Source organism: Bombus huntii, chromosome 14 (assembly GCF_024542735.1).
Source record: "Bombus huntii isolate Logan2020A chromosome 14, iyBomHunt1.1, whole genome shotgun sequence".
Classification (NCBI taxonomy): domain Eukaryota; kingdom Metazoa; phylum Arthropoda; class Insecta; order Hymenoptera; family Apidae; genus Bombus; species Bombus huntii.
In genome coordinates, this window is record NC_066251.1 from 4602374 (window position 1) to 4616976 (window position 14603).

General features: G+C 34.0%; 1 protein-coding gene across 21 annotated transcripts; it reads right to left on the bottom strand.

Moving 5' to 3' along the window:
* Positions 1 to 1092: 1092 nt before the first annotated feature.
* On the bottom strand, positions 1093 to 14541 carry LOC126873383 (uncharacterized). 21 transcript variants are annotated; one of them, XM_050634219.1, is made up of 9 exons: positions 14403 to 14541; positions 5711 to 14325; positions 4758 to 5600; positions 4160 to 4344; positions 3982 to 4050; positions 3706 to 3906; positions 3596 to 3628; positions 3203 to 3417; positions 1288 to 1627 (listed from the first exon to the last, which is right to left on the bottom strand). In XM_050634219.1, exons 2-4 carry the CDS (start codon positions 5758 to 5760, stop codon positions 4335 to 4337), a joined length of 903 nt encoding a protein of 300 aa, XP_050490176.1. In that variant the 5' UTR covers positions 5761 to 14325; positions 14403 to 14541; the 3' UTR covers positions 1288 to 1627; positions 3203 to 3417; positions 3596 to 3628; positions 3706 to 3906; positions 3982 to 4050; positions 4160 to 4334. The 21 variants fall into 21 exon arrangements, 17 of the variants coding, with proteins under 17 accessions (XP_050490176.1, XP_050490166.1, XP_050490178.1 ...); XM_050634221.1 differs by having other exon boundaries at positions 1290 to 1627; positions 3706 to 3775; positions 3974 to 4050; positions 4177 to 4344; XM_050634220.1 differs by having other exon boundaries at positions 1290 to 1627; positions 3706 to 3775; positions 3974 to 4050; positions 4171 to 4344.
* Between the last annotated feature and the right edge of the window lie 62 nt (positions 14542 to 14603).

Consider the following 14603-nt stretch of genomic DNA (forward strand, 5'->3'; position numbering starts at 1 on the left):
TGTAATTTATTCTTAACAAATATGAAACGAGCTGTAGGAAGGGGTTGGACGTGCGGATAAAAGAATTAATTGTATCAAAGTGTCCTGTATTACTTGGTTAACAATTTGATGAAATTAGGATTAAATGATGATTATAAAACAATTTTTGTATATTCTGCAAACCTTAGGGACATAGTTTGCATTTTAAATGACTCTTTTAGCCTAGCAGGTGCAATAATAAATTAGAAATAAGGTATAATATAAAAATGTAATTACTATATATCGGAAGGAACAAAGTATCAATTTGAAAAATGCCATAAATTCAGATATCCGAGTTATTAATGATAGTAGTTAATTTGCATTTAATGGTAGTTTAATTATAGGAGAATACTTGAATTACTTTTTACACTACAACTAGTTTTACATTCACAACTCGTTATTCGTTCTAATTGAAGTAGAATTAATTTATGTTTCCTGTATGTTTACACTAGCATAGTAGAGAGAAAAAGAAAGAGATTCCCTCTTTCTACCGGCACTTGCATCGCCTGTCTTTGTCGCACACTATATCCTCTCTTATTAGCATCACTCGTGATGTCTGTCTTCGTTGTACACTGTATCCTCTCCTTCCACCACTCGTATCATTTGTCCTTATCGCACACTGTAGCCCTTCTTGTCTGCGGTCAAGTCATGTCTGGTCATCTATTAGATAATGAAGGAACTGAAACTTGAAGCGTTTACGCAAAGATGGCAGGACATGGCTTGTCCAACACACGTTTCGAACCAAGAAGCTCGATTTCTGCGTTCGGACGTGCCACGTTCTGCCATCTGTTACGTACTAAAGGAACTGAGACTTGAGGCGTTTATGCATAGATGGCAGGACGTGGCTTGTCCAACACACGTTTCGGACCAAGAAGCTCGATTTCTGCGTTCGGACGTGCCACGTTCTGCCATCTGTTATGTACTAAAGGAACTGAGACTTGAGGCGTTTAAGCATAGATGGCAGCACATGGTTTGTCCAACACACGTTCAAACCAAGGAGCTCGATTTCTGTGTTCGGATGTGCATCGTTCTGCCATCTATGTGTGATCGCCCAAAATTTCAGTTCCACCACCATGTACTAGATGACACTGCACAAGTTAACCGCAGACGAGGAGTAGAATAGATTAACTTTCGGTACTTATAATTTAATTTAATTGTGATTAGGACTATTTTTCGTGTTTCTCGTTTTTGTACATTGGTTTAAAGCTTCTGAACGTTGCTTCTCGTTTAAGCGTTGCGTTTGGTCACTCTAGGATTGCTGGACAGGCAATGCAACGGGTGGACAGTTGATTAACTATAGCTTAATGTTTATTAAGACCTTTTAATAATGTATACACATGCATTATATATATTTTATAGTCCTATCACTATGATTATGGTATCTTAATTTAGCATCTAACAATTATCTTTATAAATTAATAATTCACGTTTTCTTCGTTGCTTCTCTAATTCAATCAGAATTTCTGCAATAATTCAAGAACAGGGAATATTTTTCTATTTTCCATATTGTTCGCTGAACAGCAAATCGCACTAGTTATTATAGTCAGAAATAATCTTGTTCGCTGCCTTATGACTCTTACTGTCCTCATCCTGGCTTATGAAGAAAATCCTGCAGACACAAAATTACACACATTAAATAAAGGATTTATGTAGAATGGAAATATTGTTGGGTAGCTTGTAGAACGTGCAAGGATAATATGGAAGTGGTGAAGGATACAATCGATCCAAAGTTTAAAATTTAGAATTTTATGCGATGTGTTTAAATATGACGAAGCAGACGGTTTTGAAATAAATTACTATGCTAAATTATAAGGTCATAATCTATTTACATATTTCTTAGAATTTCTTGTATATAACACAATATATTCATGAGATATTCATAAGATATACAAGTTATCATATAAATATTGCAACAGAATATGAGATAATTATTGCAAAATTATATTAAATATGTGCGCCATTGATTATCAAATGAATATATGTCCAGATATCTCATATGTTTCTTTTAAAACACCTAATCTTATACACAATTGCATAATATTATATATACATTTCCGCATGTTCTATGTCGACTTTGAATGCATCTACATCTATATATTTCCTTTTCTTTTTTTATATCTAAACGGTTGCAATAATTGCAAGTTATGTAATTACTATTTATATTTATCATATAATGATCCAATGTTCATACAAATATTGTATAATATCATATACTATATGATATGAATGTATAAGCAATACATTTATTCTTGCTGAGGCAGCAAAGCTCTTCACATTTTTCTGGAATTAAACGAATTTGTAATTGCGCAGAAATTATACAACGCAACAAGATCGAAGCGTAATAAATTAACAGCGGAATAAACATTCTATATAGATAGAAAGATATAAAATTTTTTAATATTTTATCTAGAGAAAAAAAATATATAGAGTTAAATAAAACATATACAATAATAAATATATAAGATTATAGTTTCTCTAACACTAGAACTATTGGGAATAGTACGTTGTATCATGCCGATGATAGTTTAGATTAAAATACGCTGCCATAAGTGTTTTACTGTCGCAATACTTTAATAAACTTTACTTTATTTAACGTTACTCGCCATAAGACACATACGGAGTTCTGAAGGTCATAGTAGTGTAAGTTAGTTTTCATAAATTAAAATTTGGTAAAAATTAATTGTACTTCTCCAAGTCACGAAAACGTATTGCGACGAAGAATAAAGTTATAACTTAATTAATTATGAAATTAGAGTGACGATACTTTTCAAGGTTGAGATATACATATATATGTGAGGGTGTGTGTGTAAGTAAATTACAGTGCTGAAAATTTTATCTTATATACACCATTATGATCTTTAGTTCGTCGTATGACGCGAATGAAATGACAAATTTATAATAAAAAAAAAAAAAATGAACCACAAAATGAAAAGAGTGGAAAAATATTCAATTTGTACTAAAAGCATGTCCTAATACTTATGGCTGACAGTGTAAAAGAATTAAAATGAGAAGTATATGTGGAGAGATATTATAATGTAAAATGAAGAATAACATTTCATCTGCAGATTTTATAAAACGTCGCAAAAAATCCCTAAATACGTATCTTTTTAAAGGTATAAAATTTTGAAAAGATATATAAGATATAGATAAGTCAATATCTCGTATAAAATTCTCAAAAATTTACCGCTGTATATTTATAAAATTCCTATGAAAAACTATCGACTGGACATTTTCATAATTCTGGTAGTTCTAATGTTGAAGTTTATTGTAGCACGTCGAAGCTCGTTTCTAGTAACCGAGGTCATGGATTAATCGGAATTCCAAAGATCCTCGTCTATTTTAAAGAATAATTAGCGATTCTGCCAATCAGCTGACTCGAGACTTGTACTCGAGAAAAAGCTGCAAAGAATAAAATACATCCAGTGATTCCTTATCACAAAATGCAAATTAGATGAGGATAAACAAGTTCGAACAAACGAACAAGTATCTGTAAACTAGTTAATTTTATGCCAAAAATATCTGTGCTATTGACTGTAACCGGCGATCTTTGCGTTTTTAATTGTACAAAAATGATTACCATGCGTCTTTCGTTATTATCGTCAACTACCCTCTGTAAAAAAGGAAAACCAGACAAGCTTAATGAGTTTTGTGTAATCTTAAGATATCGAATTCGCTTGATTAACTTACATTTTTCATCATGGGACATGTTTCAGCGTCTGTTGTTATCACACGTTCCTTGCCATCAAGTTGTGGTTCTCTGAAAAAATGCAGATAAATTTACACAGTGATAGCTGTGTTTTTTTTTTTTTTTGAATATTCGATTTTACGCAAATAACGTGTAATCGTAAAAAATATTCTCATGTCTTCGATTATGACATACTCGATTTTCTGGAAAGATAAGGACCAAATAAACTTACAATAATCTCTGCTGTTTAAAATATGTAATTCCTACAACTTACTTACGATTTTTATCGCAGAGGATATTTGCACGTTTCTAGTTACGACACGTTCCTCGTTATCAGCTAAGGTGTCCTGAAAGTAAAACGAAAACCAAACAAAGTTGGAAGAATTTTAACTCGATGAAATATTCAATCTTCCTTCGAGATAGTATTTTTAATCATAGAAAATGTCTATACTATACTTGTATCTTACAATCACATTTTTGATTCTTTGATACGAGAAGACTGCATAATACTTGACTAATCTTTTCTTCTTGAAATATCAAACATATGCGATTAATTCACGTGTGTCCTTGTCGCTGCAATTCTATATATTATACAGAAATTGCTCACGCACTCTCAGTTATTATATATCCGCTACCTCCGACTAAAGAAAAGAAAAAAAAATGAATAAAGAGAATCAGAGAAATCTAAAACAATCTTTGTTCTATACAGTACCAAATACATGTTATCGATTTATATTTGCATTTTTAATCCTGTAAAATATTCACACACTTGCATCTACCATGCGTCTTTCGTCGTTTCAATTCTTTAAACAAAGAGAAACCTTGTTTAAAGTAATTTTTACTTCTTAAAATACTCGACGGACAGCTCCGACTGAAATTTTCCATCTTCCATCCATTTTAAACGACGTTAGAGAATATTAACGCATTCGCGGTTATTACGCGTGCTTTCTCATCATCTCCTACTTTCTGATAAAAGAAGAAGTAGGAAGATATACATATTAAACTCAGAAGAATTTTTCCGCCATGAAATATCAAATCCACGCGATTAACTTACACGATCGATACGATATAACCGTTTCCCGGAACTTGACTCGGTATCTCTTGATTTTTGCCCGCTATAGCGGCTCCCTTGCTCGTTCTGCCCGTCTTTAGCCTCTGCCATTTCTTCTGTTGGTACTTGGGTGGCGACGCGCGACCAACACGGAGCGGATTCTTTTTAACCGCGAGCGTAAACCGAGTCGCCGTGGAAAAATGCTGTTTGCGGGCTGGCCAGGGCCGTATCCGTGTGCCGTTCGTCGACCCGTCGACACATATAGGGACGAAAAAGCACACCAGAACCGTGGAAAATCGTCGACACGGGAATAGACGAGTTTCTGCGGCTTTGAAACCGAGTGCGAGGAGAGACCAGAGACGTTGACCGCGAACAGCTAATGATCCCATGCCGTACGATGATTCCCGGTGTATGTACGGAAAAACTATTACCCAGAAGTTCCTTCCTTTATTTGTTCTGTAAAACACGTCGACCTGAAAGATATTTCCAGGTAGAATATCAGATAGGAGAAGTTCAGTGGGTCTTGCTTTCTGGATACAAGAATCGATGTAGTGCACTTGTACTTTTAATTTTCGAGGATTACAAGCTTGAAACGAGGAGTAGACTTTGTTGAGATTATAAGGTATTGAGGTCTTGTCGAGAAGTAGAGATAAAACAAGAGGCGACACTGCTGAGAAAGAAACCACATCCAGATAGAGACGAAACGATATAACTAATTTAAATGTCCGCTTGGCGAACTTCGTTAGTGGTCGGTAACTTGTGGTAAAATTCTCTATCAATCTCCACCCGCGGCAACTTCCTCGTGGTGAAAGGATAAGAGATCTGGTAATCGGCAGTGCCAGTCGGCTGTAAAATTCATTGAACTTGAGGATATTTATGACAAATGAAACGAATGCTTGTAAAAAATACTGTAAGCGTTAAAAAAACAAGTCTTTCAGGGGGAAAAGAAAACTTACGCATCAATGTAGTTGAAAAGTGTGTCTGTAGGAAGCCCTGTACGTGCCATCTTTTAGATGGTTGCAGATAAAACTCGATCTTCCATTTATTCAGATAGATATGTCGCATTAAGGTTGGAATTTTGGGCGTTCGATGAAGCTTCACTCAATTTACCATCGCGGATATAGCTGATGTTTATTGGTACAAATGTGGACACTACAGGAGCCTATAAGTAATAGCGGCGATAGGATGGTCGAGATGTTGATGACAACGAATTCAGGTTCGATAACGAATCCACGGTCCACGGGATGACGAATGCGATGTGATACACGTATAACTCGACGTACAAGTAAAACTTATGTGCATGAACTCCAAAAAAAAAAAAAAAAAAAAATCCAAGTGGAACTGCCCTTATATATTCCTCTCCCCACCTCTCGGGTTAATCTTTGTTTTTAAGGAGAGCCATATAATCATTCCATACCTCTGTCAGGTCTCCCGTGACCGTGGCTACGTCCAGTGACTCGCTATGTCACTTCGAGCCCAAACCCATTGTCATAAAATCGGATTAGAACATTAAAACTATTTCTTTTTTTTTTTATTATTATTATTTAAGTGTAGCTATAGTAAAAGTCTGGACTGAGGTATAGGGATTTTCCCAATATTCCAGACGGGAAGTCCCGATGTCCTTTCATCTCCTTCAGATATTTGTGTATTTTGTAATATATTTGCAATGAATTATTTAGAAAGCTATAATTGTATTATGTTTCTTATTCCTAGCTTTTTAATTTTACACAGCTTACATAAATACTTAGGAAACCATTATGGGTAAATGCTAACACAAAGAAACTGTTAATCAGAGGATAAGGTGAAGTAAAGAGGCACTTTGTATATCGGCTCGATACACGTGCCAAAGAAAAATGACGTAACTCCGACGAATTGTTCTATTTAAAAAGAAAAGCAACGACTGTCTTCTAGAACGAAGAAAGACGAATCGAACAACTGTACGTCTCTCTTTTATCAATCGAATTCTTCTTAGATTAAATAAAAATAAACATTTCGTGACTGGTCGACAAAGTTTCGCGAACAATCGCAGAACAATTTTTTCCGGTCACTGGTTTACGCAATTTCACCTTCTGCGATTTGTCCTCCGCGACGATACATATCGAGCATGCGAAATTCCGCGCAAAAACCACGCGAATTCAATGCGAATTTGATACGAACGTTCGCGTAACACAAGAGGGGGAAAAGTAAAAACGCGAAAATTTCCCTAAATGTCAGTGCAGAAGCACGGAGAAGACAAACAATCGCTGCTTATCGCGCCTTATCAGCGATTGCTTGGAAAAATAACGATCTGCAGATAATACCGATCCTGCGAAAACGCGTTTCTATATCTTGGGAAGCGAGAAATTTTAAGCTGTAATTAGGGCGCTTATCTGCTAAGTTGACTAATTCCACAAAGCAAAAAATAGAGAAAATTGATAGAATTATATAAGAGAAGCGTCAATCAAATAATTTGGCACTAAAATTTCAAGAATTTCACAAGTCGTGTTAATCACTTTAACCTATGAACGACTGCAATTATCGTTGCAATTGTCGAGATTTCGAAATTGGTAGATTATATGTAATTTTTATTCATTTTAAAGTGGGATATTTAATTTAGTTATTCGATTACCAGTAATAATACAATCGTAATTTTCGCTGTTGTTTTGAGCTACAAAAATTAAGAATAGAACGAAACAGAAAAAGAATGACTCGATAATAGAAAACATTGAGTTAATACATAATAACAGACGTGATTAAGGAGTATTAATTTGCATATCTAATTTTTACGTAATACGACTGAACTGTGATGGAAAAAAATCGCGATTATAGTAACATATGCGCTCGAGGTTACCATAATATAGCACCTAATATAAAAAGCATAATTGTCGCGACAATAAGACCACAACGATATGTTATTAATACCGAGTTATCGCTTCAGAACGAGACAGAGTTCAAAATCCCTTCAAATGGTTAAATGTCACGAATTCATAAAAATTCTGCAATTTTTGTTTCACTTTTGAGTTTTCTTAAATTCACTGTGTTCTTCCTTCATTTGTTTCAACTTGCTTTTTATCTTGCGACTTATTTTCCAAGAATAAGTAGATATCGAAAACAAAATTTGAGATTCCTTCAAATCACCAATCGTAAAGAATCTGTAAAAATTCTAAAATATCTACTCCATTTTCAATGTTTAGAAAGAGCAACAAAATGAAATTTTGCGCTCAAAACTGAATGAATATCTTCTTTCCTCTTTTGTCTTAATTTATTCTCTATCTAACGAATTATCTTTCAAAACGAATATTACAGACAGAATTGAAATTTCGATAGAGCATTCATAAAAATCCCATTCGATGTTTCCACTCTTGTTGCTTTCATCGCCTCAAAAGAAAAAAAAAAACAATAAAAAAAGTAACAACAGTTCAATGTTCCTTTTCTTCTTTTGTCACAATTATTTGTGTATTTAACAAAAAAAAAAAAAAAGAACTCAACGAAATACGTAAAGTAATACATTGCAATAATCGAAACAAACCAAAATAAGAAGAAAGAGGGAGCACCTGCAAATTTGCACACATACTACATATATGTAGCTTCTACGGAGATGACTAATATCCGGTCGGCATTCTTTGGTTTGTATGTGTAATCAGGTTTATTTCGGATGTTATCGAGGTAATACGATAGAAACAATACTGTTTAAAAGTGTTATTGCTCGTTATCTGATCAATGTGTTTACCTCGTGGAATGTACATACATACTACCCCACTCAAAAAACCGAAATAAGGCAGACAGCGTCTCTTGTGCAATTACATAATCTACGTATATATTTATTATTTTGTCTAGCGCTACACGACCTAAATCTGTGAAACTCTCTCGGTGATCTTTGCCCTTGGATGCTAACGCAGCGACTGTCCATTCATTGACATCTAAATTGATTACAAAATATTAGGGCTGAACCTGTTGTCCTCGACATTGATTAGGTATAGGAATATGTATAGGAAAAGGGCGACAACATCGCATAATGAATTTAATTGATTTTGAGCGATGAATAGAATATTCTAAGTTACTATGCTTTTATGTGACGACTCTTTAATTGCTACTGATTACGAAATTCCTGGAAGAGCCTCTCGTAGTTGGCGTTGACTACATATGAACGTAATCAGCCGCATGATTGTTACCTTTCAATTTTTAACCTAATATATTAAATTCAAATGCTGACTCCTTCATACATATCAATTAGAAAATTTAAAAGAAGGATCATATTTGATCATTATATTGCTATGTAATGTTACTATAAGATAGAAGACGTTGTCCGAGAATTATTTGCAAAATTTCACTGGCAAAATTTGGTACTTTTTACTAATAATTTTTAATAATAAAGTTCTTGACATTTATCGATTCAGAATTCTCGAGAATTTTCCGGCCATTCAAGATATGCATGCATGTATATACGCTTGGTATATACTAAATACATACTAAAGGATATAGCGAGGTTGCAAACTTAATCAGACTTGAAAGAACACGAGTTTTGATCGCCGAAACAGGAATTTCAATTACCGAGATAAGGTGCTCGAGTTTCGACAAGAACGTAAAGTATCGACTCACTCAGAGCTATAAATTTATTTTGTAGCTGGAGGAACATTTTTATCAATTAACTATAGTAGTATTATTAACTATACTTAAAGTAGAAATTGATAAGGAGTTGATATAGTATGATCTTCATGGAAGATTACAAGTACAGATTGTAAATATCAATTCAGAAATAGCCTTTAAAATCTGAAATTTATCTTTTTTTAATTTACGACTTCATTAGATCCATTACTCAAAAAGAATATAAAAATTGATCTGTTTTAAATAATCCTTCGTAATAAAACGAATATTAAAGATTACTTTCATTTTTTACTGTTTACAAAATTTCAGGGAATGTCTCTTTTTAATCACCGTAATCTGAAAGTTATATGCAAAATTTCGTGAACAAATTGCTACTTTTATAACTAATGATTAATAGTGAGTAACATATCGCAATTTACTTTATTTCATTTGAATGGCGATTTCTTGACATTCATCGATTGCAAAGTTCGAAAGACTCATCAGAACTTCTTGCTCGTCATTGCCTAATAGATATCTAAATAGAGAATTTCATAATTTAAACTGAAGTAATTTGTAATACCGAGACGAATATCGTCATTTACTTTGCCTTTTTCAAGTAGATAATTTGCATTACAAAATAAAACTACAAAATATATAATCAATGAGAACTAGACTTAAAATTCTAAGATACATATCTGCCTATTTCATTGCTGTTTTGCATAAATATCAAATTTCACAATCGCTTACAAAAATAGGTACATATTTACATAGCCAATAGCAAAGTTCCAAAGACCTCTTTACATCACGGCTACATGCGCGTAGAGAATTTATTTCGTGAGAATCAACCTAGTCATCATCAAGGTTTTTTATGATTCTTATATATACATCGTTTGATCGCTGTATATTAAATATCCGATGCGCTTGAATAACAAGCGAATGAAGTATTACGAATGCAAATCAGAACGACCACAATTTAACGAAAGATTATCTATCGTCGAATCGCCCACTAGTTTCGAGAATCGTTGACTGGGGTTATTGGCGTCTAATTTTTCGCTCACCCACGTTTCTTGATAGGAAGATACGCTAGAAAAAAGTGTAGATAAATGGAGTCCAAGTTTCGCCGGAACCTCTCGTCGTTACATGGGCCAACGTCCATACATAAATGCGATTACTCGATAGGAAATTAGAAAATTAGCGGACTTCCGTAGGATTTTTTTCAAGTATCCTACTCGAGTACACCCGTGTATCGAAATGGAAGAAATATACGTAGCGAGGTCGTAAAATATTAGGTTGTGTACCTAATAAGTCAATTCCCATTCCTTTAAAAAAGCCAAATTCAAAGATTGTAATTTTTATGTACAACCTAGAGAAAATTATATGTATATATGTTTTCATGTAAATGGGTTAAGTAAATAATTTGTCCTGTTTTTCTAGTGATTACTATATAATCTCATAAAAGATTCTGATACATTTAATTTTATATTCTGGGAATTATTCAATATGAGTGATACAGTAAATAGTCTGAAATGTTGTACGATTTTAGTTTCTCAATTCCTATCATCGTCAAGAGTCCAATGATGTATATATAATGATCATATAATCGGTATTTCCAGGATAAAAATGCTAAACGAGTCACAATTATTCCTTTTCTCAAGAAGAGAGTTTTTTTTTTTTTAAATATACTACAGAGGAAGAACAGCTTTCAAGTTGACATCGAACAGTCTATAATGATGCTCTAAGTATGTTCTTATATCCCAAACTACAAATAACTAAAATATCCCAAACTATTAAGTGAAAAAGGTGCAGTCAAGTACCTATAATATAAGATTATTAGTATATAGTGTTATAAGATTATAGTATATAGTATATATTATCTATAGTATAAGATTATTCAGCTATTGACGTTAAAATAGGGCTGAAACAATAATTTAAGACAAGTAAGAACATTAAGCAGGTAGGAACCTCATTCAAAACATCTGTCAACTATTTTTCTCATACTTTATAGCCTTACACCCAAAATCCTTTTACCAGATTCGTACAACGTTAAGCGCGTCTACCGACTAATTGATTTATAACCTTATTATATCTTTTCCACCAAATATTTATGAAAAAATATTTATGAAAAGTATGAATATACCATTGTATTTATTGCAGCACTTACATACTAATTAATTAGATCCAAGTATATTAAATTTCATACCATTTGAAATTTTTATATAATTAAAAAATTTAATACTATAAAATTGAAATATATAGAAGCTGACAAAGAAAATCGTTTAACTGGAAGATAAGAGTATTATATATAATTTTTACAGCCACTCTATATATCGGTCTACTAACCGATTTTTTACAACCTCACTATGTATGAAGTATTCCGCCTCCACTTTCCTACTATAATCACGCGAATAGAGCGTGAAAACTGGATACGCATCGTGAGCGGATGCTTCGCTGTCTACACTTCTATAATAACCGCCCATGTGATTTTACCGTCTCTTCTACCTCGCTTTACACTGCTACTAAGCCAGAGATCAATGAATTGTTACATAACGTTAGCGTTTATCGGCGTCAACGACACAATTTTTCGTAGTCAAGAGCTAACATACCTCTTCGAAAAAAACTGTGTCTCTGATAATCGACGATTGGCAAAATAATGACTTGCTAATATACTCGATAATTGAATCAGTAGCAAGTCCATTAGTTTTTTGATTTATACATAAAAGTACGCACATTAAATTGAGAAGCTTCTTTCAGTATAGTTTAAGTATTCTCTGACGTTACCACTCTTTTATTATTTTATAAATGTTTGGCTTGATTTATATTAGAGTATGGTTACGTAATATGACCTCCCTATATTAAAAATCGTATCGCAACAATTGAAAGTGTGCAGCGCAAATTTCTTACACTTGCTTCGTGCTATACCGTTTCGCCCATGTCAACCTATTGCCATAATTACGATCCTATTATTGCTCACTTGGGTTTGATGGCCGCTCCAACAGCGTTCTACCTTAGCCGATCTCTTGTTTATATACACTGTAATCAATCAGCTGATTGCTTCTCGAGATATTCTGCACATGCTCGACTTTCATATCTTCGCACACTATCTTAGAAGCCATACTTTTTTCAAGTTGGAAACACACCGAACTTTGTACAGTCAAAATAACTGTTTTAATCGGATTTGTCTATCTGCAAACCGTTTTTGTGATGTGCTCGATCTTTTTAATGACTCCCTTTCGTCATTCAGACGATTTATTACCTCTGGCGTTATTTAATTTATAATATAGGCTTAACTTTACGTTATGATATAAATTTATATGATACTTAATGCTGAGTTTGTTAAATCGTATTATAAGCCTAACTTTACTCTATGTTAATGATAATTGTTTACGTTTTTCAGTCAAATTTTCAACTATGATGTTGATATATGTTGATACTATAATAAACAATATTGCAATAGAAAAAGAAGTAGAATAAGATAGAAACATAAAATGTAGAAGATAGGAAATAGAGTAAGAAGGTAACTGACTCCGCTTCATCGAGTTTGTGTTTCTACATAGTAGTTGGAAAATTTATTAGTTTTACGAGTTGCGAAGAAAGTTGTACTTTAGAGGTATGCATTATACTTGAAAGGCTTACTCGAGAAGCTTCCTTGAGAAATGTCATTCAAGTATTAAGCTTCCCCAGGAAAGGAATCGAAGAAATTCGATGGATTTCGTGTTTTTTCCTAACGACGGAGTTTTTTAATGAGAAAAGAAATTGGAGACAACATAGATAACGGTGATACATTTGGATGGCAAATGACGTTGATACGAGTCAATGCCATATGGCACATTCAATTCCAATACTTTAATAAGCACACTTGTGGTGGACTTTATACCGGGTCAAAACTCTGATACATAATTATAATTACGAATTTTGTAAGCCACAGGGCGACCCATGGCTTTCACTCACGAGGACACGTGCTAGGCTGTCTCGTATTCGTCACGATCACATGCCATTACCATATTCGAATCACGTTTACAACTCCGTGGAATAGTTAACCTTTATTCGATATAATTCACAAATTTTCCTACCACCGAAGCAATAACTTCATCACTAAATAAATCTGTACTATACTTAAACTATAATAAATCCATATCCTTTAAGCTTCGTCTTTCTTTAAATATTTTTCTAAGAAGGTCCAGGTAAACTTCACTACTCCCTAATAGAACGAGCTGCAGGTCATATCTAATATTCCCTTAGAAGTCCCAAATGAGAAGCTATTGTTTGTTGTTATTTCGACATTAAAAGAGTTAACGTCTGTGTTCTACCTTTTTTCCGAGACACGTCCGAATAATTGCTGCCATTGCCGTATTTTTTAATATTTCTCCGTGAAAATTTTACACAATATTCTTCGAATGTCATACTTTAATGTACTATTGGTTTTAATAAAGAGATTTTAACTGTGTCGTCACAAATAATTCACAAAAACATGCCTTATTTTTGTACGAATTAACCTTAGCCCCCCCCCCCTTAACCTACGATTTACGTTTGAGAATTTTGGGCCGAAAATGTAAACAAACTCGCGCAGCCTTCGAGCCATTCGCACGACTTGTGTAGTACGTACTACGGGCTATGCCCGTAATATTTACGTTTGGTCCGATCATCTACTACGGGTTATGCCCGTAATATTTACGTTTGGTTCGATCATCGTACTACGGGCTATGCCCGTAGCTGTAGGTTAAGGGGTTAAGGAACATTTAATTGAAAAATGAAAGAGTATGTACAAATACTTTCTGTAGCTACTGTATGACGATAAACAGACCGTAAATACTCATGCATTTATGTGAAACTTAAATGAACTTATACAGAATTTACATAATGTGCGAAACATACAAAGTTTAGGTAAATATTAGGCAAAGTATTCTTTGTACTATCTGTCATCGATCCATCTTTTTATTCGTGTCCATAAAAATATGAATTTGCTCGGCGTCTAGCGACGAGCCAACACCGGCTTCTCCTTTTGAAGCATCTAACGACGGAATCACACTGTATAACATGTCAATACAGCAATCGGACGCATCAGTAAATCTGTTCCCAATTCCTCACCTTGACACAGCAACGAAAGTTATTAGTGGCGTTCTATGGAGGTCATCCAAAGGGCCAGAACATTTCGAAAGATCACGTGGAAGCCTCGTGATGTAAATACGTGACAGATCTCGCGTTTCCACTTAAACGGCTCCTTTGTTACTCCACATATGCTCTGGCGTAGATTCTTTTAAGATGCCAGCCAATTGGTTGGGTCACTTT

Excerpts from the sequence above, each read along its gene's own strand:
- LOC126873383 (XM_050634219.1), bottom strand. The coding sequence starts at position 5,760 with ATGGCACGTACAGGGCTTCCTACAGACACACTTTTCAACTACATTGAT. Across the intron at positions 5,601-5,710 it reads CTTTTCAACTACATTGATGC|CCGACTGGCACTGCCGATTA; the intron begins GTAAGTTTTCTT and ends TGAATTTTACAG.